Consider the following 27,847-nt stretch of genomic DNA (forward strand, 5'->3'; position numbering starts at 1 on the left):
TACTGATAGTAACACACGGGGCGGCAGACTACTATCAGCCTACTGAGAGTGTGCAGAGGCTACACAATGATTCAATGACCATCTGGTAAAAGCGAGATTACTTTGAATATCAAACAAACTGGAAGCTGCTGAGAAAAAACAGTAACCAAATGACGAGAAGCACTCTGTTCGTTTATAGTACAGTGTGCATGAACATCATTTCAATATGCGACGCTCACTAATTAGTCAATAGCACAGCCCTGTGGTTGCTAATAAATTGTTTGCCTTTTTTTGTTATTATAGATTATCAGGTTAAAAAAAAGTTAATCAACAATGGTTAAATTGATTGTGTACTTTCACAATACAGTACAAATGTTATAATATGCGATCTTTACCTTTTACCAATGCTGGAAATAAAGATATTGATGGATATCAAACAGTTTCGTAAAAATATCTAGAATACTGGGCCATTCCAGTAGTAATGGGTACATTTAGCACAGTATTTCCTCTGTGCTGTATCTTACTACAAAAACAAAACAGGGACAACAATTACCATAAAATAATGTGGCAATTGATTGGGCAGTATGTAAATAAACTTATACATAGGCTACACAATTAAAAAAAGAACGTATATGTTTATATGAAGGAAAAAGTTATCACATGATACTTAACATTTATGTATAGACTGTTAAGTGTTTAATGGTAAGGAATAAAGCACCTGTATAATAATATTCATCTTTAAGTCATTTTAATATTATTTTCAATGTTTGTTTTCACCCACACAGTATAATGATGTTCTGCAGAGCATATAGCCTAATACCTGGCACAGAACTGACATTGGAACTGCAACAAACGGATCTGTCATTGGGAGTCTCTGTGTATGTGTCTTTGTGTATGTGTTGTTTGTGTATGTGTCTTTGTGTATGTGTTGTTTGTGTATGTGTCTTTGTGTATGTGTTGTTTGTGTATGTGTCTTTGTGTATGTGTTGTTTGTGGAAGCACTGCTTAACCGTTGAACCACCAAATACACGTGTTTCACTTTTTAGACACCAGGGGTCAGTATTGTATGAACATTAATGCGTATCACTGCGACCTTTATTGCCTGAATTACCTTTTGATTGATTTTATTTTTAAACAAAATACAATTCTTTCACACTATTATGATTATAGGTGAAATAGCAATAGTATGAACCAACACCATAATTATCCCTTGCTCAGTGTATTTCATGTCATGTCTCAGTAAATCAAATACAATTTAAAAACATCATATCTTTAACCACGTTATAATGCTTTTTCTGAAAAGCCTGACTTTGCTGTATAATGTTGTAGGTCAGACAACTGTTCTGTTAATTTGATTATTTTAAATAATTTACCAGTTAGGGATCTATGTGTTGATCTGGAAATCATTTGAGGTGTTGCTGTTGTTTAGGTTACATGATTTTATCACCAACAAATTGTCAAACAACGTAGCATGCTCAATTCCTGCTAAGCAACGGGGCTGTTGCTCTGACCTTTGTCATCTGAACAATCTGATGAGGAAAAAAACGTTTACTATGTAATAGCCTACATTATTGCATTAAAGAGATTATCAACAATGAATGATAATCTTAATTCGACTGGACAATTTACTGAATAATATGCTCTACGTCGTGGGTAACACTAATCCTTTTCCTTGTTCATGGTTATATTGCTAATTATTTACTTTCATTGACTGTCATAATGTAGGTCAGCAGGAGATTCCTCAAAAACTATATTACCCACAATGCAACCGCATATCCTCAGCTTCGTTCCAGCCAGGTTCCAACAGTCTGCACCGTCCTCTTCTCCGCCTTGCACACCAATCTGCACTCACGTGATGGGCGTGAGTGCGCACAGAGCTTGCATGCTTCGACCATCCGTATGTTGTGTAGATCGGCGGTAGAGGAAGCAAGAGCAGGCATGTATGCGGACTGCACCCCCGGTGTATTTGGATGCAAAGTCAACCCCAGCAGACTGACAGTTCGCCTCTGTTTATCGAAATGTCACTTCTTTTTTTGGAGATAAAGCCTGTTTGAATACTACAGACAGCTGGCCGAGCAGCACGGACTGGGACTACCGGGAGAGCGTTTGTCAACAAATTGGGTTACTGACCTGGATGGTCTCCTTTACGCGAATGAAACTGCACGCCCAAGCAAGCGACGGTGTCTTTAGATGTTGCTGCCTTCAGTGTCCAGGTTAGGTTACAGTATTAAGTAGTGCATATTTAAAGCTGTTCGAGCAAGGAGATGAAAGCATAGGATTGGAAACCTGCAAAATTGTACGGTCATAATAAATAAGCAATATTATTATTATTACTGATTATTATTAAGACACGGTACGCATCTTTTGATAAAGAAAACATGGAGACTGTGTGGATCTCTTCATCGCCTTTATTTGGCTGGACCAGAGCTACTGTAATGTTGCAATGCCTTCATGCAAACCTTCGCTGACTATATTCTCCACCTTGTTGCCGCCGTGTGATGGTCCTTTTCTCTTAAATAAGTCGTGGACAAACCACCCTGCTAAAGTATCGGATTTATTTGTACCACGCGTGCTCTCTCTCTCTCTCGAGGCTGTCGGATAATGAGAAATGCTGGCATCCCTTTAATGTCTCCGGAAAAGAAGAGATTCTTTTGTAACCGAGGGCTCGTCACCATCACAAATGTAGCCCAGCAGAGGCGACTGAAGCAGGCCGCTGCACAGAGACGGGGGCGGGTTTGTTGTGCTGAGAGACTCGGCTGCTGGATGCTGAACATGGTGCTACTTCCCTGCTCTCTATTGAATACCTGCCGCCCAGGCGTCGTCCTCTTTCTTTAATTCCCTCTGCTGTCTTATTTAAAATGAACAGGGCTTTTTCTTTTGAGGTGTTCAGGGACGTTGAACCGGCTCACGTGTGGCAACGCATGTAGGATTTACTTTGGACTGGGTTCAGGGGATGTAGGGCGAATATCCAGCGGATATATCCATACACACACACACACACGCACACACACACACACACACACACACGCTTCAGAGAAGGAATCAGCCCGTGTTCATGGAGATGGCAGGCGGGGGAGGTGCATCTACGCTGGACTGGATGAGGAAAAAACGAGGACCCCTGCTCAGAGGATTTCAAACACAGACTGCAGTTTTAATTCGAAGCTTAAATAGTCCATATTTCTCATATTAATCCGTTGTGGCTTTATTATCACTTTAGTGTCTTTAGTGGACACGGTTTTTGATTGGGCGATGTGTTTATTGAGTCAAAAGATTCAGGAACTTAAATCATGAGCCCAGATTTAATGTTTTTCTTTTCAAATTTAGCTGATCTGCTCCTACATGCACTGAGTTAAGCTTTTGTCATCTGAGGAGAAAAAAATGCGAGAAAACATTTGTGGAACCAGGATCTTTTTACACTAAAGACATCTTTCTGAATGATCATTAGACCTGCGGCTCCTGAGACACATCTGGGCAGCTTTCTATAAAACACAATTGTGGAAACAGTCTGTGGGTTTTGTGAGGGGTGGGGGGGGGGATTCACTCATGGATCTATATGACCTGCTGAGCATTGTCCCTGAGTGAACCTGCCTTTGGGAATACATGTTACTTACACACTGTGTATCAACAGCACAGCGGCAACCGGTGACAGGATTTGGAACACTTTTAAACAGGGGATGTGGTGACAGGGGGGAGCGTTCGCAGCCTCCTCTGATACCCTCAACCCTCCCTCCACTGGTGGTCGAGGACACCTCGTCTCTGTAGATGGGCCCTATATGGATTTTGCACTTGAGTTGACAGAGGGCAGGCCCACAGAGTCAAACAGCAGTCAGGCTGCCATGAACCCATACGGCAGAGCGAGCAGCACAGCAGCCCCCCTGTCCTGCACCAGCTGTGGGGGCTGCTGCTCTCCTCCTCCCCCTTGTCTAATCCCACCAGGGCCCCCTTCTTCTACCTCCTCCATGCATCTGAATATGACTCCTCCGCCACCAATGTGTCCGGCCCCTGTCGTACAGGAGGAGAATGGGAGCAGCTGGAACTCCTCCACTATGTCGTCCTCAGACTCTCCGGACTCCCACCCTGGTCCCCGCTGCAGGGGCAACAATCCCAACCCCTACTGGACAGCGGTGTTTGACTATGAAGCAACAGCAGATGAGGAGTTAACCCTGCGGCGTGGGGACCTTCTTGAGGTCCTCTCCAAAGACTCCAAAGTGTCGGGGGATGAGGGCTGGTGGACAGGGAAGATCCAGGACAAGGTGGGTATCTTTCCAAGCAACTACGTCACAAGAGGGGGCTCTGCCAACTATCAGCAGTTGACTGCAGGAGGGCTGGTGGCAGGTAGGGTTGGTGATTGTCCCTTGGAGATAGACTTCTCAGAATTGCTCCTGGAGGAAGTGATTGGAGCTGGAGGATTTGGAAAAGTGTACAAAGGAGTATGGCGGAGAGAAGAAGTAGCAGTTAAGGCCGCCAGGCAAGACCCAGATGAGGATATTAGTGTTACAGCAGAGAGCGTTCGACAGGAAGCTCGGCTCTTCTGGATGCTCAGGCACCCCAACATTATCACTCTGCGGGGGGTCTGCCTGCGAGAGCCCAACCTGTGCTTGGTCATGGAGTATGCCAGAGGGGGGGCTCTGAACCGAGCGCTCGCTGGAAAGAAGGTTCCTCCACGTGTACTAGTGAACTGGGCGGTCCAGATCGCCACAGGAATGGATTACCTGCACAACCAGGCCTTTGTACCCATTATCCACAGAGACCTCAAGTCCAGCAATAGTAAGTGCTACACACAATTGTGACTTTTTCTCTGTGTAAATCGCAAATGGAATGTCTGATTTTTACAATAACATCTGAGGACGACACTAAAGAACAGTGTGGTTCAAAGGTTAATTAGCACATACATTGAAAGGTCATCAAAGTGAAACCCTTTTTGTATGTAAAACGTAATACACAGGATTGATAAAGATGAGATTAACCTTTCATAAAACATTTTAACCTGAACTCCTTTGTCTAGGCAAAAACACTACATAGGAGGTCAATAATTAATCTTAAAGCTCACTCCTGTTGCATCTTACTCACTCAGACTCAGGCAGGATTACCAGGGTTAAATATCAGGTACATGCTATGTGATGAAGTCTCTAATATATACGCAAATACATTAAAAAAACATTTCAAAACAAATGGTGCCCCACAAAGAGAAAGACATCAGATGCTCATATAATGCTGTTGTGGTTAATGCAATATGATATACAGTGTGCACCTTGAGTTAGCCCAGCAGCTTCTCTTTTATTTCAATGTAAATTATAATCATGTGTTTCGAGATGAGTACTTTTTTTTTTTTTTAAATCTTTTAAAATCTCTGACATGGCTGAGCAAAACTAAAGTCAATTTGTCATGCAGTAGATGGATAGCAACAACAACGCTAACTAGCTAGCAAGGCCCAAAGTCAAGTCCACATCTTCGAACAATGTCCAGTCCTGGAGAACGGCAGGTTACTGTGTATTGTTAAACAGCAGGCAGCAGAGTGTAATTCTTTGAAAGGGCATATTTAGCCAATCTTACAGGTGACGTGCACTTGTGACAGAGATATTGACACAAGGTGGGAATAATATGCCAATATTATCACAACACGATGCCTATGGCAACAGTGCCATTGACAGTCTAATACAAGTCTAAATAAATTAAAGGAGCAATATGTAAGATTTCTACTTAATATAATCATAAAATGGCCATACTGTATCATCAGACATTAAGGAAACATGCCGCATTAAAGGGATGGCTTCTCTGAAAACAATGCAGTTGCCACTATGTCTTCCTCCAAGGTTTCAGACCGTTTTAAGGCACCCCTACAAGGCCTATTTGGATGCCCCTTGGTTTGCCAGGCAACTTGCAAATCAATAGTGTTGCAGCGATGGAAATGGAAATGGCATTTTTTAAAAGCCATAACTGGTTCAGATATAACAGATTCCACCTGACCTAAAAAGCATTTTTGTTAATAAGCTCCACAACCACAAACTTGGTAAAACTAGGAGAGACATTGGACATGTTTTTGTCAAAGAAGAGTTCAGCGGTTAGAGGAGCAGAACATCTTCAAGATTGATGCAGAGCTGGCTAAACACTGTAGCTTCTGTGTCAAAGACATGGCAACTTGTAATGTGTGCACATTGACAGTACCGTAGGTAGTAGGGGGCGGGGGGGAAACAGCTCTCTCTAATGTTTTAAATTTGGACTGTTATACCTATTTTAAACACTACTTGACAGAGTTACATATTTTTCCTTTAAAGACTCAAAATGTTGTTTTTCATTCATCATTATAAATAAAGTTTTAGGAAAAATGCATAATGTTTCTCTGACTCAGAGCCAGACAAAATGATGGATAACACTTGCGTGCCTGAACTGTGAATTTGACGCTGTAGCAGGGCGTTAATTAGCTTAGCTTAGCTAAGCTTAGCTTTGCAAGGAGATTGGATATTGGTGTGAATCTAATGGCACAAAAAAGTGGACAGTTTAGATGATAATTGATCACACACTTGTGATTTACAAGTTCAACCAAGTTCAATATTATTAGATGGAGGTTTTCTGAGAGCTGGCACTGGATGCAAAACTTAAATTGAACCCAGCAGGACGGCCTGAGTCCTAGAGAGCTGGTCTCTTTCTGCCATCTTTTCCCTGTCATCACTCTCTGCACCTCCTATTGCTCTCCATCCTCCTCCTCCTCTTTCCTCCCCTCCTCAAGGAGAGCAGTTCTGCTCTGCAACTCACTGTGCTATTTTTGGTCCTTTGTGCTACTTGCTGTTTAAAGACGCAGTTACAGTTGCAGTTGTTGTTGCATCTAAGAAATGACACACAGTGCACATCGAAGTGCATTTTTATGAGTGTGGGTGCATATACTGTACAAGTGCAGGTCAGACTGTGTGTTTATCCTAAGTGACAAGAGTGATGGGGGAGGGAGTGCACAAATATGGGTGGAGTGTGCAGGATGCTGACTGAAGGCCTTTTAGTGAGGCTCTAACACAGTCACTGCTGATCTTCCGAAATGTTTCCTAATCTTAAACCCCCTCTTCTTCCTCATATTCTCATTTTTTCAAAACTTTTTTTAAACGTTTTTTATCATGTCTCGCTCTTTAGCACATGAATCTGCTGCTCTCCCTCCTCCCTTATGCGATGTGTAAGAGATGCTGAGGATCAGACGTGTATTGGACAGCAGAGCCCTGGCAACAACACCATAACGCTGCCTTTCCATGGTGACATGGGCTCTGCTTCTGTGTCACTGAGTCATACAGCTGCTAGCTGCTTTGAGCTGCTGCGCAAAATGTCAGTCTCCCAATTTAGAGTATTGTCTGTGTGAAAATAGCTAGCAAGACATGCACGTATATCATTGTTTTTTCCCTGATTAATGAATCTTTCTAAAAAGGTGTGGGGGCTTATAATAAAGTACATGATTAGACTTACATTCTTACTGACGGTTGTTTGCATTAACCTGGTGATGGAAAGAAGGCTCGAGATAGGGAGATTTAGAGAATACGTTTTATAAAAGTATCCTGACAACTTGACATTGCACTTGATTCAACGGTTCTTTAGACATGAACAAGACCAACACACAAGTTGCGATCCTCAATAGTTTGATTATATGACTGAATTTACATTTTACAATGCATTATTGGGTTTTTGAATCGAAATACTAGAACCCAGCATACTTAATTTTCTTATCGACTCTGGGAGAATAAAAGGGTGCAAGTTACATCAAAGAGAGAGAAGAGATACATGAAACAAGTGAGGATACTGATGGGAAACAGTGAGATAGGAAGAGCACGGGGGATAAACAGCGGTTCATCTCAGTTTAGGATTACACCTCAGCTCATTGTCCAGGTGCGCTGGTCTCAGGTGTCCTCTTCAAACCGCCGACCACTTGGCATCAGCACGGTTACACAGCGGCTCAGGCCCCCGAGCCTCTCCTCTGTCTCCCTCTCCCATCAGCCGACTTCTTCTGCAAAAATGTCTTCACTCTCACACAGAAACAGGCATCAAGGCAGAACGTGACTGCTGTTAGAATCAGTGTGTGTTTGAAGCTTTACAAACCTTTCACAGCAAAGGGAACTTATTTTTAGCTCTCCAAGATGTTTTTATCTAATTTTATCTTCGCAAAGTTAACGTTTTAAAGGCGTGTGCACCTGTGAGACAATATTCTGTTGTTTTTTTTTATCTGCTGAGTGCAGCTCTCCATCAGACCCACAGTGGTGACTTAGTCTGGGGTAATCTGATTACCATGACCTCCTTAGAGTGATGTCACAATGTGTGTGTAGGTTCCCCCCCCCCCTCCCCCTCCCCCCAATGTCAATGCCTTACCTGTCACTCTTGTGTCCCAAAGCACAGGGCACCCGTCCTTCTTGATTGGCAAGATAACAGCAGAAACACTGAAAAGACTTAAGAGTGCTCTCAATCACAACAGACATAAAAGACACACAGCCTATTTTTTTCAGTATTGTTGTATGAGACAAAAACCTTGATTGTTGATTATTGTGAAAGAGTTTAACTAGATGGTGATTGCATTTACTAAATTAGATACTTACTATTAGAAAACGTACATTTTATTAATTCATAGTTTAAAGGCTGCATAACAATATATAATTTCATGAACAAAAATGTGCTCAGTGAGAGAAATGACTGAGAAAAGAATGATTCATTCTCCAATTATTAATAATTTAGTTATGGCATAGATTTTATTATGATAATTCAACTCTGAAAAAGCAGCAAAATTGTATTGGTATTGTAGCCTGTCGTCTCTTCTGTTTTGATTTTATAAAGGATAAATGTGATTCACAATACAACTCGTAGCTGACCTAAATGACTAAAGGGCGCGGTGTCACATTCCTTTCAACGAAAACCCACCGCAGCTCAAGCTCAAGTTTTGAGAGTTTGAGCTCAGGCTGATTTGAAGTTAAGGTGAGACAGAATTCCCAGCATGGCTTCTGCCATAGATGGGACTCCAAAGCCGCCTGCAGTATCCGATGGGTGACATGAATCAAGCTTCCTTCATTAACATTGACAGTCTACGTATTGAATAAATCATTGGTAGAATACCGTCGATGGTTGGTTCCCGATAGCCTATAGCAGTTATGCTTCATGCCCCATGTACAGAGGCAATAACTACCCTTGTAGCAGCAGCCATGGGTTCCAATCCGACCTCAGCTTTGTGCTCTGTCACCCCCTCCCCCCTCTGTCCTGTGAGTAAGTGGACATCGAGATGTTGTTTTCTGCCCTTTTTCATTGGCACTACAAGACTGTGAGACTGAGTCATGGCTCCCTTTAAAGGTAGACGTATTTCACGAAGAATCACTGAAACTTTCCTTAGAACTCCAGAGAAGCCATGAGTCAGCTGCAGATAAGACAATACAGGTGATCTGATCACCTGATGCTTCTGGCCAGGTCGTATATCGGTACGTCTTGTTTGCTACTACAGAAATGTCACATAGGTTGAATTTATCACTTAGTCATTTGTATACGTACAGCTAGTATTTATCCTCCCTTTGAACACATTTTATGTATGATGTCTCCACCTTAATTCAACCTAATCAAAAATGACAAGTAAGTGGAAATGTTTTATATTTGTGCAGCCTATGTGTTGTTTAAGTGTACAGTAGATTCAGAGGCTATTATAGACACGCTAAAGACAGAGACCTGGTGACATTACCTGCTGTTTTGAATGCTGTATAGCTTCAAATAGAAGCTATGTTTACACAGTAAACAAACGTGTGAATGGTGCCTCTGGGCAGGCCTGTTGAGTTTGCTGTTTGCCTTGCAGTCCTTTATCAAAAGGCAAGAAAACTGCAAATGAATATGATACATTCTTTTGTTTTTTTTCTTTCAATTTGGGTTAATCAAGTTAACATGACATTAGCAAAAGGTACTGCACATACATGCTGTAATACCTAGTTACCAGATTAGCAAATATGGCAAATCGACAGTCATGGAAAAGCCTATATCTCTCTATGTGTGTATGTGTGAGTCAGTTGAGGAAAGGATTAGAATGGTGGCCAGTGTCGGCTGCTAATCCCACAGAGACACAGAGCTGTGGAGGCCGAGACTGTGACTAACTAGACTGTGAGCTAGTGATATAGCCTCGCACTGGAGAGGATAAGACTGCTATCATCAAAGGTCTTTTAGACTGTTGTCTTGAAGTATTTCATGTTTTGGGATTTATGCATGATGATATCTATGATGGATACGTGTAAGAAGTTGCAAGAAGTTACTGTTTTTCACATTCAAACTTAGCCTAGTTGTGTATAGAGATTATACCTGACTTCAGTGGTTATACAACAGCCTACTGCTTTTTTTTTAAGTGACCTGAACCACCTGCTGTAGTTAACGTTAGCTTCTCCAATACAACATGAGCACTGATTAAAGCCCCTGTGTGGACCTTTCCCTTTGTGTTGATTTTTGCGCTCCATGTGAATAAAGCACTACTTCAAATATCCTTGCCGATCTTGTGCTGGACATGTTACTGTTTATTCTGACAAAAAATGCCACCTGATTTTTTTTTTTTTTGAACAGCCATTTGTAGTTCTCACTCTAAATCTTTGCTAAGGAAAAATATCAACAAAGCCCATGTATCATTTCAAATCTTCTTACAGAAGCTTTAAGTTAGCATAGCGTAACATTTCATGCTAATTTAGAACTGTACCAAGGCTGATTATTCTCATGTCCATGTAAATCACCATGTAAGCATAGAAAACGGTTTAACAATTTAATATCTATGTCTAATGCAATGAATTGTTGCTTTGTATAAATGCATAGTGGAAGCCATCTTCATTAAAAAAACATCTCCCAAGAGCTTAAGAAAATCAAAAACAAATTGAAGGCAAAAGTTGGAACAAGAAATGTTGGTACAATGATATGTCTTTGCACTCAGGAAACACGACAAGGCTAATGTTAGCGTGCATATTATGCTAGTAGCTTGATTTTGAATGAAGCATGAAAGAGCTAATGTAAAATTAGTTGACAACTGACCTAGCACTTGATTTATATGCCATTTAATATCAGTGTTTGATAAGTGGTTTTAGAATTACATTTTTATGGATAATTTCTTCCACCACATTGTTAAGGTGTGCTGCTAAAATTATGATGCCTTTCTGTTATTAACATGGATTAACATTGTTTGGGCTGCAGATGTTACCTGTAACTTGAACCTTTACTACACTTCTATCACCTTTAAAAGGCTAACAATTTCTTAAGGATTAATGATGTAAACAAAACAATAGTTTTAAATAATTTAGTTTTAAACTTGTAGGCACCAACATTGGACATGTAGGCCTGTGTGCACATGGAGGTCAGACATCAGGGCATGCTGGTGCTGGGGCAGAGAACTTACCCTCCTACTATCATACACGCACATGCTCCAACAGGGCAACAATGACCCCATTCTCACACAGAAGCCCAAGACAGAGGAGCAAGAGCAAGACTTACAATGGCAAGAGTCAGTGTAATGAGGAGGATGTTGAAGGATGGGAGATAGAGGCGGTGAGGGGCGACTGTAGGCTGTGAATGACAGAGTATTCAGATGGATGGAGGCAAGGCAGGATGGGAAGAGGAGAAGAGCAGGAATGTAGTGGCAGTGGCTGGAGAGAAACCCCTGGAGGCTCGACTAGGAAAGGGAATGGAGAGATGTAAGGGGGAGGGAGAGATGGAGGCAGGGAGAAGTATAAGGGCAGTTTGTGAGGAGGTCAAACCATTCTTCTTTCTCTCAATGAGCCAGCCACAGATTAAGGCTAACAGCCTTGATGGACTGTAGGCTGCAGTTTTAAGCAATATCGTTCTCTCTCTGCTGGCTCTGCAGAAGTCATTATCCATATATCTGTCCAAATATATATATTAATGACGTAAAATTTGTAACATTTACTCCAGTCCCCCAGAAAAAGAATTCTTGTAACTTTGGTTTTTAGCTCCATAAGCAGGTCCACAACTATGTTTTTTTTTAAGTAAAGAGCTTGAGAGCGTAAATGATTAAAAATATACTTTGGACGAGTTTCAAATATCAGGCACCGTGTGAACACAGCCACACTGCTAACAGATGTTTATATCGCCTCGCACTGCTGCGCTTCAGTCCGTCTCTGTGAGACAGACAGAGAGAGATACAATCATACAACTAAACCAAATGGTGACACTGGTCAATTGCTGCATGACAATGAATAAACATGTATGCATCCACACACACACACACACACACACACACACACATACACACATCAAATGGCAATAGTTTTCTCCACTGGTCAATAAAATGTTGATTTGAAGCCAGTTAACAGTGTTGACTATCTGCTCTCTTTTATTGGATTGCAACTCGGCTGTCTGTAGACCTGCCAAACATACTGACACACAATTACACTGCTGCATGTTGTTTGACATTATGAATAGCAGCTTTAGTTTTAAACAAATCAAGTTCATGAGGGGCTAAAGCATAAGGAGAGGGTTCGATTTGTTACCTGTGATCACCAGGGTCAGGAATTGCAGAGAAACTCACAATACAACTGCTTATTGGAGACATAACCCATGAAATCAGAATACAGAAAACAATCATATATTGATATATCATGGTGTCTGATTAACTGAAGAATATAAATTTCCCATAAGTCAGTGCAGGATTGCAATGATGCCATTTTCCCTCTGTTCTTAGCAGTGGAAAGGTTTCGCCTCAGCATTATGCTTATAAAAACATACATATTTAGCCCTAGAAAATCAAAAACTGTATCACATGTCTGGATGACTTACTGATATTTTGTTCACTGTTCAAATGATCATGAAGATTTTGTCCCATTTTGTTCCTGAAATGCTCTCAAACACACATTTACAAGCAAACAACTTTACATTTTGCATATGCCAACAATAGGCCGGATCCTATTGCTCCTGGTGTTTCCACCTCTTTTTGCAAAACAGGCCTGAAAGTTATGGCACTTTGCTCAGAGTCAGGAGACAGGGAAACAGTAGTGGAGTAAACACCCCTGTTAAGTGCCCTCGGCAGTCCCTTTCCTCATCATCGCCTCAAATTCACCTCAGCTCCTCAGTCAGTCGAGCATCTGAGGAGCAGCGGCACGAGAGGTCGTTTGATATTAAATCAAGATGACAAAGAAGTGCACAGAGAGGGAAAACACTCGGCTAGAGAAACTAAAACAATACATTAGTTTCTCTATTATTTGACTACAAGGCCTATCAAATGAGTTCTGGTTTCTTTCGTCAAACATCCTCGTAGAATAATGCTCAGTAATAAACACACACGATGGCTTTGTGTGTCTGGGGGGCAAGCTGTACATTATATAGACAAAGTGATAAGCACAGTCATGCCACACAAACTTACACTTACATTGACAACTCCTTGGCCGCTGTATGTTCAGAGACTCAGCTGTGAGGGCCATTGTTGCTGGATAGCAGCCTGGCACGGGGAGCAGGGCGTCAGGCTGAGCAGAGAAGGCGCGGGGTGTCCCCCGAGCTGAAAGTCCTTCACCCACCCTCAGTGTGGAGTCAACAAGAGGACACTTCAGTCCGGCAACAGACAGGCTAATGCATGTTTGCAATGTAAGAACGTCAAAAGTCAATATTTTAATATTATAATCAATGTTTATTTACACTTCAGGAGAGGAAACATGTTTACATGTTGTGATTGGCTCCCTGGACTCTATTCAGTTTTATAATGAGTTATTGTTGTATTGTAATGAGTTAGTTACATCCTGTGTGATTAACATTTTAAAATTAAGACCCTTGAGTTGCTAAGCCAGCATTAGAGTGAGTGCCTGAGTGTACGTGTGAGTGTGTGTGACCCCATCCACACATTCACCTCTGAAAAGTTCGAGAACAATTCGGGAAGGCCTTCCTCTAAAGTTTCTCTCGTACACGTCGCTCAAATCAGGAGATTTTCCTTGCCAGCCCTTAAATCAGTGCATCTTTAACTGGACACAATAAATAAATAGAAAAAAAAACATGATGTCAAGCAGGATACAGTATGAGGCAGCTTCATTACATCCATCACACTGACACCCCCTTTCTCGTTGCTTGCATTGAATTCTCCTGAAAATTACAGCTGCATTTGAACCTCAAGTCACCTTACCTCTTGCAAAATAGCTCACCCCATTAATTATAGGAAATTAAAAACACACACATGCATACATACACTTCATCCTGAAAAAGAGGTGAGAGAAAGCCGCCTCATATAATACCTCCATCTCTTCTGAGAGAAAGTCTGCCTGGTCACACGAATCTGGCAGCTGCATTTGTGTGCAGACAAAGTGAATGGCTGCAGGGTGAAACTGTGCCACTGAGCGGCTCAGGATTAGAGCCCTCATGGCCTGTGGTGGTACACGTGGAGCCAAGCCAGAGTATCAATGACATGGGAGCAGACTCGCTCCTTGCTCCAAACTCCATTTAAAAGCACCGGGGGATCAGGGAAGATACCCAGAGATTTGACGCATGCATACTGCTTGTGTGCATCAGTGTTCTGCCTTAATTGTTTCTATTTTGTGTTGGCATGCTCTTTCTGAAGCAAAAAGGCCTTTGATTTGGAACCCAATATAAATAATCAAACTGTTTTGTTTTTGAAGGCTTATAATCTAGTCCTTGCGTCAATGTTTAAAATTTGCACGCTTTCTTTAAAGTAAAAGGACTTGGGTTTTAAGTAACAGGGATTTTAACTTCAAGTTTGCTTGTGTGTTTTTGAAGATATGTGTTTCAAATCTCTTGAGAGAAGAGATGTGTGAAAGCCAAAGGAAGATAGAGAGACCTTTTGAGATACAAAGACATCTGGTATGTGCTGCCAAGAAAAAAATGACAAAAGCTCTCCCTCCAGTCATCTCTCTTTACCTCTAGTTGCCCGCATCTTTTCATCCTCTCATTATTACCCTCTTTCTTGTTGTGCTTTTTCCTTTGCTACGCCATCTCGCTCTCTTTTTCTCGCTCCTCTGAACTGACTCTTCTGTCCTTTTCAGCTGCTTCTTCCCAATATTTCACTCTCTGCTCTTGGCCTAATTTCTGCAGCTCTCCCTCTCGTGTCATTTTTATGTCCCCTCTTGCCTCTTTTCTACTTCTTGTTCCTCGTCACCCCTCCCCCATTCTTCGTCTTCAGACAGCTTTGCCTCCCCATCTTCTTACCCCCCCCCCCCCCCCGTCTCCTACATTATGTACACACAAACTACCTCTCAGTTACTTAAAGGTTTTTTTTTTTTGTTTTTTTTTACTCCATCCACTTTTTGGCTTTCCCTGCATCTCTTCCATTTCTTCTCCACGGTGTGTTGTGATCACAAGCAGGCTGACGACAGCTGAAACAGCAGACAGTGAAGCAGTGGGCACCATCACAGAGGGAGGAACAGACGGGGATGACTATGGGGGGAAGGGGCCGAGGGGGGGGGGGGGGTACAAAGATGGAGAGACAGTCATTAGGCAGCAGTGATATAGGGGGAGGTTGCTTTTTTGTTTGCAAGGTTTTGATCTTTGCAGAACCAGAGGTGATGTTGGGGCCTGAACTGGGAGGAGAGGGGGCAGGCTGCTCAGCATCCCATGGGCCAAAATCACATCTGTGTTGATGAACTGTGGCCGTGCTGCCACATCAGTCAAGTTGCTGTTTTTGTCTCCCTGACATGTTGTTTGTGTTTGGCAGCATCCCTTGGCAGGTAGGCGTAGGTGGCAGAAAGTGTGAAGGGGTTTTGAGGTGTAGAAAGTTGGATGGCGGTATCGGAGAAGCAGGTGTTGTAAGAATGTCTGATCTGATTTGCTGACTTGGCATCACAGCTGTTCTAACCTTCAGGCTACACCTCTTTCTTCACAAAGTAGGGGAGGTGTAAAATAGATTTCTAAGGGAAAACAAAGAAGATGGCATTTTTAAGCAGTGAAATTGTTAAAAGTATCCTGATGATGGCTTTTTTCTTCAATCTGAGTGATTTGCCATTAAAATCCACCTTGGCCTCTTACTTTCCTTTTTTTCACCAAGGGACCTTATCAATAAACTCAGACTAAAATGCATCTGTACACTAAAAACAACCAAAGCCATAAAGAATTGTTTTAGGACAGGCTAGGATCTGATTCATGTGATTCCTTCTACATTAAGCTTCATATGCACAAATGTTTGGTATCTTTTAGGAGCTTACATTTGTCATTGGTCAACTTCAGTCCAGTTTTTCCCCCAGCTCATCCACATTGTTAGACTTTGTTGGCAGCCATCTTGGTTGTCTTCATGCGGGTTAATCCTGCCCTGTAGCCTGCATAAAGACTCGTCAGACAAATAAGCTAGCAGCTGTCTGTAGGCTGCAGAAGTACTAACATCAGCACAGTGCCAACATGCTGATGTTAAGGAGGTGTTAAGTTAACCATGAGAACCATTATACTCTTTGTAAGCAAGCAAACACTTGCTGGTCAAACCAGGAAAGAGACGCCCGTCCTCATTCACCGACCAATCAAAATTAAGAAAGGGCAGGATGTCTGATATCCACTTTGTCAGCAACAATATGGCTTATACATCCATCTCATGCACCCAGAGTCATTTATTTAGACGTCCAATTATCAGGTTTAGAGCTGCTGCTAATGCCAGGACATCATTCCTTCCAATAGCTATTACAATTGTTTTTAGTTACTTTGAACAAAAAGCTTAAGTTAAGCATACAAAGCAACTAAAAATAGACTCAACAGTCACTACCAAGGGCTGCAGAGTTGCCTTGGCTTACCTTCTGTAATCTAGCAACAGCAATGACTGTTGAGAAACATTTTGAAATTGAGGCTGTGGATGCTTCCAGCACCAAAAAAACTCATGAAGTGTTCTTAAGCCTTCAAAAGAATGGACAGACATCTGTAAAAACTAAACTATAGAAAAAGAAAACAATGCTCTCATAGGGGCTCTCATATTCTCTTCTTTCCTGGTGTCATATTTTCTGCCTGTGACCTCTGCCCTTGTTACCATAACAGCAAGTTAATGACACAGCAGACTTGAACTGATCCACAGTCAAAACAACACAAAAAAAACACTGTCAACTGAAAAAAACAAGGACTACAACTACGACAAGTGGATTAACTTGTGTCAGTGCACGGTTTAATCCACCCTTAAAACAGATCTGAAGGTATATTTGAGCTTTAAACTGGCTTTAATTCCCCATACAAATCGTGTAGTACACCATGCCCTTGAGGTTATTGTGATGGGTCGTGATCGTGACAGTGTTGACTCTGACAGGTTGCACCACCTGTAGCATCCTGATCAGCTGATCGGACTGACTTAATCTCTCAGCTGATTTCTCGGATGACCACGCCCAAAACTCTGTCAGCTGATTGGTCGCCGTCCAACACAGTTTATTTAAGGCGAGACAGTACAGAGTGAAAACAACATAGTGGCTCAACTGCACTATGTTCAACTCCAGTCATTGTAGCTAATTAATTCAAAGTTTAATAAAACATAATGACCAATGGTAACAGATACTGTATGTTTATTTTTTTATTTGCTTATAAACATATGCAGAATCTGGCAAATCTAGTTTTATTTATCAGTTTTGGGTTAGCTAACTGCTTTGATGTTTTGAAGTAACTTTTACAATAAGATAAAGTTTTTTAATTAAAGTTTTTTTTTTTTTTAAGTAAAATGTAATTCCTTCTCTTTTGCCTTAATTGATGCTTAAATTGCTCGCTCCCTGAGCACCCAGGCCAGTATAAACATCCAGTTTATTTTTTATTGTCCCAATTAGCTTTTTACTATTGCGAAACATTCTTTCTTTATTGTTATCCGTGTCATCGTTCACAAGTGCTGAGTGTAAGAGCTGCAGCTTTTCTTCTGTTGGACTGGCAGGGAGTTTCCAGATTAGAGCCACCACATGCCAAACCTGTTACGTGTCTCATTTAAGGTGTTATATACTTTAATGTTATTGGCTCTGAGGGGAAATCCCCTCATTTGAAGGACCTTTGATTGCATTCCTGTGTGGTGACACATCTGATCACGTTGTTTTCTAATATGTGACCTGCACTGACTAACCAGCCTGTGGATCATTAGTCGGGTTAGAGCCTGGCTGGTCACTCTATCTGTGTTCAAACACTGACTCAGTTTATCTGAACACTTAACGGGGGTCAGGGTCCAGGTATGCAGAAAGAACAAGGGCGGTTTAAAGGTTGAATCAACATTTGATCACAGTGGACTCAGAGGAAACTGCTGCTCCCTGTGGGCTGAAAGTTTGACTGTCTGGCCAATTAGCAGCTGTTTTTGACAGCCGAGCAGTAATACTTGGCTGTAACGAGAGTTTCTGGATTGTGGTGTAATGGGCCCCTCTAAGTCAGCACTCCATTACAAACAGGTATACCGACAAAGTGCCAGTCCTAATGGGTACACCTTCACCAAACATTTAATCAGACAAGGGGCCTTTTGTTATGTTGACATCCAGAATTTATTAAAAACCTAGACATCAGGGCCTTCATATTGTACAAAAATGGAAGCAATTTACAATACTATTTATACTGTATTCTCATATTTATTCTTCTGTGCTTGAATTAAAATTAGCTGGGAGCCTTCTAATCCTCTCAATTTTGTGTGTGTGTGTACCTGAACTGAAGGTCTGTGCTGCCAGCCGTACACAAATATGTTGATCTTTGTGTTTCTTCTCTGGATGAAATGCTGGCTGTGGTAAAACCTGGTGAATGAAACATGCTCAGGTGGTGTCTAGAAGCTGAGAAGTACACTCTCGAGGTGTGAAAGACGAAACACGTTAATGATTTTATAATTAAACCAGGAAGGAGGGGCAGAGTGGGAGCAGGTGCACGTTCTGCTACACGTTCACACGTCTTTGAATCCATTCAGTTTCGACGTGTCCCTCCTCGCTGTGTTCCCAAACCCTGCCCTCTTCCACCCTCCATGTGTGGATGTGCTCCACATTTATCACACAGAAACAGTAGAGGCAGAGGACACAGCCATCTTGGCATGCAAACACATTTCATCCTCCTGTTCTGTCTGTCTGAACTCCATCTTTACAGAGACAGAGTATGAGCCCAGAGAAGACTGCTGTCCCTCACAGTGACGGACATATCCGATTTAGGCTGTTGAAATGCCCTTCATGAAGGAAAATGATTATTTATTTTTTGTGTGCGTTGGCAACTATGTGGCCAGAGCCATTATGTTGACATGATCTACTTGTAAATCACTCGAGCAGTCCGTCTACCTACTTATGAATATGTAACCTCATCAATGATTGGAGGAGGGTACTGAGATATTCAAATTCAAATTTCATGAGAAAGTTGTATACAGTTGTGTTTCGGGTAAAATGATAGGCAGTTGAACCTTTATATCAAAAAGTTTAAAGGTAAAATGTGGGTGTCATAATATCCTTCAAAAAAACTTTCACAAATATGGACTTTGGATCAGGGATGTTCTAAGTCCATTTTGGTGATCAAAGCTCCAATGTCAATTTTTTTATCCATATTGTGAATTTTGGGTAAGGTCAGCGTCCATTCTCTGGACCTAGACTTTAACTTCAAAAGTATATTAAACATATATTTACCTAAAAACAAATAGAAATGAGGGTTTGATTTTCTGCTTTCAAAATACATTTAGACAATTTATTGGCGGATCAACCATTTGTTTTTGCTTCAATATAAAGTAGTTAAACTCTAAACCACTTGAACAGCAACGACATGAGGTACAGCTCACACGTCAATGCATCATTAATATTATCATAAGCATAAGTGAGTTTTTACATTTTAAACGCAACGTTTTTATTTGAGTTGTGGTTTATTAAAGTTTCTGACTATGGAAATATGTGCGGAGCGGCCTGAGATCAGTCCTGTATCAGTGAACCTGCTCTGCTGGTGAGCTTGTGGACAGAGAGTGGCACACCTGTATCACGTGAAAGGTTGAGTGTGTGTGTGTGTGTGTGTGTGTGTGTGTCTGTGTGTGTGTGTGTGTGAGAGAGCATACATGTGTGTAAACAAAGACACCGCTGTGTGTGTGTAGCCTCCTTCCCTCCACCTCTTTTTGCATAAGCCTTTAGATAAGTGAGAGAGAGAGAAAGTCACCCCCACCTGCCTGTGAACTGTGTACACTCCAAACATTTCCATAACCAGCTCGCACACGGAAATGAAGGAGGAAGTCGGACAGAGAAACCCAGAGACACCAACATTAACAAGGAATATTGTAAAGAAGATTTTCTTTAAAAAAAACCTGTGACTGCATGTATAAATACTGTGCACATGAACTGCTGCACACTGCTGGAGAACAGCTGATATTTTTGCTTTACAGCAGAAGCCTGAAGAGCACACTATTGCAACCACACCTGTAATGTAAACATGACAGTGCTATTGAACATGAAGTCCTTTTTCTTTTTGTTTTCAATGTGGACATTCACAGTTATTGAATACTTATAAACTGGAAAAGAAACCAACCAAAATGAAGCACTTCCTTTTAAATGCATCAAATCCTACAAGAGAAACGGAACAAACGGAAATCTTGAATTTGGTTTGATTATTATGTTAAACCAGCCTATTCTCTTTTTTTAATACACGTTTTAAACGTGTACGGCTTCTTAGATCCAATGCAAATTATGACTCCTCTAAGTGAAATAATGTTTTTGTTCATAACACGTAACAAACTGAGAATTGTCCACCACAGACTCCCATCATCAAAATAAGGTTTTCAAGCTGCTCACCTTCACATGAATTATGTTTAAACCTGTAAAGTCTTCTATTTTCTGTGGTCACATATTGCATAAAACACTGAAAATTCACACTTTCATACATTTGGACTTTTTTAGCTCTAAAGACTGCATTGTAATTTTAATTTAGCTGAGTGTCATTTTAAGCTCTTGCCATGGAGCATTTATAAACCTGAAAGTTACAGAAGTAGCTTTTGTGTCAGTAGAAGTCGTAGTTTTTGTTTGAGTTGTTGTTGTTGTTGTTGTTGTGCCATTCGAACTTTGTGTGCAGCTCTGTCTTAGTTTAACATTGAGCTTTTTTCCTCCTCTTCAGTCCTCATCCTGGAGCCGGTGGAGCGTGAGGACTTGAGCTGTAAAATCCTGAAGATCACAGACTTCGGTTTGGCCAGAGAATGGCACCAGACGACCAAGATGAGTGCGGCGGGGACGTACGCCTGGATGGCCCCGGAGGTCATCAAGCTCTCCCTCTTCTCCAAAAGCAGTGATGTGTGGAGGTACAGCACCCGTTTCATCCATACATACATACATGTCCATTCATAAAAGTATTATGACAATGTGAATTCATCACATTCTTCAGTAAGGTTTAAACTTTAACATTATTGAACCTTAGAAGGAATTTATTGCTCCTGAAATGTTATTGCACCCTGAGGAGTATTGTACATTGAATGCTATTGTATATTAAATGTGATTACACCATAATTAATACAGAACATTAACACTCATACTGTCACAGTAAGCCCTGCAGTGTAAAGTGTTTGGGTATAAAAACAGCTTACACCTTTACCTCTACACCTCTGCTGTTGTTTTATACTGTATAAGCTGCTGTTACTAAACACTTCTCATGTGCCTCTTCAACTGGTTGAGTGAGCCTTTTTCAAGCTGTTATAATGTCACTTATATACTATATACTGTACTCACTGATGGCAGGTAGTCGCTGTCATCCCCTTTAAAACAAATAATGTTTTCATTTCATCACAGTTTCGGTGTCCTCCTGTGGGAGCTGCTGACCGGCGAGGTTCCCTACAGGGAGATAGACGCTCTGGCGGTGGCTTACGGTGTCGCCATGAACAAGCTGACTCTCCCCATCCCCTCAACCTGCCCTGAACCTTTTGCTCAGCTGCTGGGAGGTAAGCAGACAAGTACACCTGGAAACGTTGAGAAATCATGTCAGTACTTAAGATATTATGGGGCGAAGGAATTTGTTCTTTTCATTCTGGGTCGGAGAGTTTAGCTTTACGCTTTCGGGGCTTTTTGAAAAAAAACAAAAACTTTGCTTGCATCTTTCATTAGATATGACCAGAAACACCTTGAAAAAGGTGCTATTGTATACAGCCATATACTGAAGGTTATAGATGATGATGATTTGGTGTCTTTACACACAAGAAGGATGGAATCTGTGTGAACATCTTCATTAAGTAGCTTTTTCTACATCGTCATGCAGCCTATCGCCTTAACATCCCCAGGGCAAGAGTTCTCCTTTTCACCTTGCAAATAATCCAGCAGCTCAACGCGAACTGTGATAGAATATTAAAGAGCTCTTGTTTAAAGTCTCTGTTTAAACACACTCCACTTAAAAAAAAGATTCTTTATTCCAAAACTCCTTTCTGTAACGATGAGTATGCTGCTTAGCTGTTTTTACTTGTAATAAAAGGAAAGGAGCTGTTTCTTAACTGTCAGGAAAACTTCAGTCCTCTCCCTCTCTGCTCCTAAATCTCTTTTCCTCCTCTTCCTCTTCCTCCTCTACATCCTATCCATGTTCCTCCACTAATCTCTCCACACTCTGTTTACTCCTGTCATCATCTCACTTTCATCTCCTCTCGCTCCAACTTCACCCCCTCACTCTTTATGTTAATTTAAGCTTACCTCATAAAGAGTCTTACCTGCTGTAAAATGTGCCCCTCCTGGTGGCACTTTTACTCTGCCTCTCTCGGGGCTTGTCTCAGTGAAGTGTTGGAGAGGCGGCAGTGATCAGAGTGTGGCTCAGCAGATTACTGTAGGTGTGCACCGTGTTTCTGCAACACTGTCACTCAGGGTTTGGCTCATGATGGTCGCCATATGCTGTCCCGTGCTGCTCGCCTCCATGTCTCATGTTGCCGCTTTTCCTGCCAGGAGCACTTTTTATATTATAGTTAGTATTCAGTACTGTTGCTTTTACATTTTTTAAACGTTAACAGTATTTATTGAGCAACAATAGAACCTTTTTTTAAATAACTTGGGACATACATTTTTTGAATCCTTAAAGAACAAAAATGAACACATTTGCAGTCTTTGATATTGTAATGTCTGTGGTTAAAGTAGGTATTCCTAGTGGAGATAAAAAGGTTAAATAAATGAATGCTTTTGTGTGCGTGTGTCCCACCCTCGTCAAATCAGTGACTCAGTCACAAATGTGGGGACACGCCCCTAAACATGGTGTTGAATATAATGTGTTACCTGAGGTAAAGTGTTTGACAAACAAAATGACAAACCTTGTTAATTATACAAAAATAGGAGAACAGCTTAAAGTATCTCGATGAATTAAAATTCAAGTTTGCATCTTGAAGAGCAACTCAAACTTTTTTTTAATGAAGTTGACTCAGAGTTTGTTCGTATTCTGTTTTATCTCATTGTTTGTCAATGACAACATTGTCTCTGTTTCGTATCTTCTTCTGCTTTTGCAAAAGAGAATCATTTTCCCAAGAGTAAGAAAAACATGTTCACATTGTTTATTTAAACTAAACCCCTGTTAAGTTTTTACCAGAGCAATAAATGTGCATTAGTGCAAAGCTGAAAGTCTCTTAGTGATGCACTGTTTGATCTAAAAACTAAACTAGAGCCCAACTGCTAAGATAATGAAGGAGCCTTTAAAAAAAAAAAAAGATTTATTTAAAGCCTATTTGTAAAGATTGATATCTTTCACTGTGATGAGCTGACTCAGCACTGAGGGCGGCAGATATGGAACAAAAAGATGGAGGTATCATTAGAAAAAAATGATAAATCATAGTGTAAACTACAACTGTCTTTTTCTGTCCTTTGTTTGCTGTCAAATGTTTTCTGACTTGGGAATGACAGAAACATAATTAATTTTAAATTAGTTCAAGAAAAATATGTTATTATTGTAAATTCCTATGAATTCAATCATAGCCAATTTTAAAAAATAGTTTTAAGTGTACCATCACCATGTAACATCTGATTAGGGTTTAAGGAATCAATACAGACATTATCAGCAGCGCTAACGTGTTTTAATTTCCCTGACATGTCTTGCCGTGCAGAGTGCTGGAGTTCGAACCCACGCAGCAGACCCTCCTTCACCAGCATCCTGAGAAGACTGGTGGCAATCGAGCAGTCGGCCATGTTTCAGATGCCTCTGGAGTCGTTTCACTCGTTGCAAGAGGACTGGAGGCTGGAGATCCAGCAGATGTTTGACGAGCTGCGGGCCAAAGAGAAGGTGACAATTCAGACAAAAACAAAGAAACTAACTTTTTTACTAGAAGGTTTAAAATGAGTCTCTGAGTTTCATGGTAAAGGTGGGAGGAATAACACCCTTTTTCTGAGGTTTTTCAAATCAGACTTACCTGGCAACATTAACTTAGCGACACGTCTGCCAGAGGAGGTGTGACAAGGAGGTGCTGCTGTGCTAATAACATCTTCCTCTTCACCCGTCTCTTATCCTCTTTCTTTCCCAATCATCTTCCTGTTCTCCTTAATTTTTCCTATCTTTACTTTTTGTCTTTACACTATTCCTCTCATCTTCTCTTTCTCCTCTGCCTCCACTTCATCACTTCCTCAATCTCCCATTTCCTCCTATCTCCTCCCTTCCTCATCCTCTCTTTTCCAACACATCCTCTCTTGTCTACTTTTACTCCTGTCTTTCTACTCCTCTCCCTCTTCTTCTTTTTGTCTACAGGAGCTGAGATCTTGGGAGGAGGCGTTGGCTCGGGCCGCTGAGGAACAGAGAGAGCAGGAGGAGCAGCTGAGGAGGCGAGAGCAGGAGCTGGCAGAGAGGGAGATCGACATCGTGGAGCGAGAGCTGAACATCATCATCCACCAGGTGTACCAGGAGAAACCCAGTGTGAAGAAGAGGAAGGGTCACTTTAAGAAGAGCCGTCTGCTGAAACTCGGCAGAGACAGCAACTGCATCAGTCTGCCATCTGGTGGGTGAATGAGGAATTGCATTCAAGTTATTTTAATCTGAGGAATTAGAGCTAGAGACTTGAAAAACAAGTTCATTGTCACCATTAACTTTTCTTTAATGTTCTTTTTCTCTGATAAAAATATACGCAAACACTGAATAATAATCACATTGACATTTTACATACAGTATTTTTTGTGTCACAGTTTAATTATTGGAACATCCTTAAACATCGTTACATATAACCAGTATATAGAAGAAAAGGCTTTGGTATTTAACTTAACTAGCTACAACAACACATTAAATAACACAATTGAAAAGGGATATTTGTTCTCTCTGTCATTTAATTGACAAAGGGACTAGGTGTTTCAGCCTCAAACTGGCAGAAAAAAGAATGATTTCCCCATGTTATTTATTGAGATCACACGTTGCATTAATATGAACACAAGTGGAAAATGAAATTGTATGTGGACTTCCATATTTACAGCAAATAAATGTTTAAATGTGCTGTTTCTCATGTAAAATTATTAAAACAACGTCTCTTCTCTCACCTGCAGGCTTTGAACATAAAATTACAGTCCAGGCGTCTCCCAGTGTAGACAAGAGGAAGACTCAGGGCAGTGAGAGCACCACCCCACCTGCCAGCCCGGGCGTCATACCCCGGCTGAGAGCCATCAGACGTGAGTGAAAAGTGTCAAAAAATTTTCACTTAGTATCCATCCTGAGAGGACTGGAGGCCTTAAGCCTTTTCTCTTTTGTGTACATAAGTGACGCCGAGTGATGGCAGTAAAACATGGGGCCGCAGCGCCGTGTGCAAGAAGGAAGACCTAACAACCAGCAAGAAGAAGGGACGCACCTGGGGACCGAGCTCCACCCACCAGAAAGAGAGAGTCGGTGGGGAGGAAAAGTATGGCACTAATTTACACAAAGTCATTCTAAAATTACATTTCTTTTTTATAATCTAATTGCAGCTGTTCTTGTGCAATTTAAAGTTTAATCTATGAGCTGAAAATGAGCTGTATGTTTTGTGAAATAATTTGTCTGGAAGAGCACATCAGGATTTATTAAATTTAGTCTGAATCTATGTTGTTACATTTATGAGCATATGATTAGCTTTACACTGATTAAAGTGAAACAAACACACAGCAACCACTCTGTGCAGACAGCGTAAACAAATCGAACAGTGATCTCTGAAAGGTGGGAACCTCCAAACTAAATGTACCTCATCAAACTCGAGTCTCTAAATCACAACTTTGTTTTGTGTTCACCCACAGTAAGTGGGTAATCGCAGTAATCACAGACAATAAGAAAACAACCGTTTTTCGTATATTTTTGGACAGATTGTTGCTCCTAACACAGAAAAAAAAACAATTTCAATCAATTTCTCATCACAGAGTGTAATTCGGTGTAAAGCAACTTTATTATCTTTAGAAAATAAGACCAAAAAAAATCCATGTTGTGATGATGATTGTCCTCATGTGACATGAGGCTTCTGGATTTGTATTTCTCTCAGTCTGATGACAATATTGTAGCGCTTTATTACTTATGTGTGTGTGTATTTGCAGACTAAAATCGCTGGGTGAAGGAAGCAAAGTGTGGTCGTCCAGCGCACCTAATCTTGGGAAGTCCCCCAAACATGCACCTATGACTGCCGGCTTCTCCAGCCTCAATGAAATGGGTAAGTCCTCAATTTTCACTTTGAATTTTTGCATGAATTTAATGCCGAGAAATGCATCTTAACCCATGCTTTTTTGCTGAAACAGAGGAGTGCTGTGAGTTTGAGGAGTCTCCAGGGTCCATGCAGCCCTCAGAGACCAGCAGTAACGGGGCCACGGAGGACTCGGGGTCCCTGTGGAGCAGCCTGGGCCCCAACACGTTAACTGCTGTCGGTGGCTCTTGCCAGGGATCCGGGACAAGCCTGTGGTCAGGGGCAAGCTACCAAGACTCACTCCGTCGCAGCAGCCAGAGGAAGAAGAGCGACATGTTGCTGCTGGGTTGTGCCTCTCTGCTGGCGTCTGTCGGCTTCGGACAAGACCTGCTGCAGCTCGGAAAACTACAGGTGAGAAAGACAGACAGAAAGAAAGACACTGATCATTCAAATGATACTGTTATTGGTGGTTATAGAAGTTGAAGTCTTCATTTGTGTATTAATTAGACCTATTTATATTTTTTGCATGGCAAGCAGTTATATACATGTTAAAAAGCATAATGTTGGCACAATTTCTTTGAGAAAATGAATGCATTATGTTGTTTTCCTGGAGCCAGAAAAATTGAAATTTCCATTTTGGTGTAGAACCTCAAATACCTCCACAACAGAATATTTAGACATTAAAACCTCAGTACTGTTGATTATAAGTATAAATATCTGGAAAAAGTTCCTGTAAAAAAAATCTACTTCTTTAAAATCAATAAAACAACCCTTCAAAAAAAATTATACTGTTTCTGATAAATTGGTCTGTCTGGGTACTTGCGGAATAAACAGCTGTTTGTTGGCACTTACTGACGCTGTTTCCCCTTTTTGCTTTTGTCATAGTCACTCTCATACGTGTCTTTGGACTAACCTTTACTACTAATATGAATACAAAAAGCTCAAACAATGATAACTCATTCATTTTTAGATGAAGTAAATAAAAAGGTTGAAAGGGTTTCGAATGTCGAAATGTCAAGAGTTGAGTTATTATCAGGTTTTATTTTGCAAGTTTGTCTGTAGGCTTAAACAAGATATGGAGAATATTAAAGTCATTCTTGATTATTCATTCTTTTTGAAATACATAGTCACAAAATGTTGGGGTTTTTTTTATAACTGAACCCTAAAGTAACAGTGACGTGATTGAGATCACTTGCTCAGTCTCCAGATCTCAGACTGATGGGTCACTTTAAGGATGAGATGAAACAGGATGAACAAGCTGCCAAATTATCAGCAGGAAATGAGCGCTGCTGTCGAGTCAGCATGGATCGAGGTCTGCATAGACGCTTTCCAGCACCTCATAGATTCTGTGTTTTAAGGGATTATGTTTGGTGATTGCATTATGCGCTATGCGTGTGCTTTTTATGATTTGTGTTAAATTATTTTGCTTCAGAAGGTCAGTAAAGTGATTATAAGGAAATGAAAGTCTTA

The 27,847-nt window shown here is 41.1% G+C and overlaps 1 protein-coding gene across 1 annotated transcript in view; it reads left to right on the forward strand.

Annotated features, from left to right (window-relative positions):
* The first annotated feature begins 1,800 nt into the window (after window positions 1-1,800).
* The window catches only part of map3k10 (mitogen-activated protein kinase kinase kinase 10), a 30,257-nt gene continuing 4,210 nt past the window's right edge, over window positions 1,801-27,847 (forward strand). The window contains exons 1-9 of the mRNA XM_079353584.1: window positions 1,801-4,746; window positions 20,932-21,112; window positions 21,597-21,745; window positions 23,870-24,045; window positions 24,505-24,751; window positions 25,287-25,409; window positions 25,498-25,636; window positions 26,295-26,407; window positions 26,493-26,788. Coding sequence (XP_079209710.1) covers window positions 3,753-4,746; window positions 20,932-21,112; window positions 21,597-21,745; window positions 23,870-24,045; window positions 24,505-24,751; window positions 25,287-25,409; window positions 25,498-25,636; window positions 26,295-26,407; window positions 26,493-26,788 — 2,418 coding nt within the window. The 5' untranslated portion in view covers window positions 1,801-3,752. The remainder of the gene's footprint in view (window positions 4,747-20,931; window positions 21,113-21,596; window positions 21,746-23,869; window positions 24,046-24,504; window positions 24,752-25,286; window positions 25,410-25,497; window positions 25,637-26,294; window positions 26,408-26,492; window positions 26,789-27,847) is intronic.

This window comes from Symphodus melops (assembly GCF_947650265.1).
Source record: "Symphodus melops genome assembly, chromosome: 10".
NCBI classification, from domain to species: domain Eukaryota; kingdom Metazoa; phylum Chordata; class Actinopteri; order Labriformes; family Labridae; genus Symphodus; species Symphodus melops.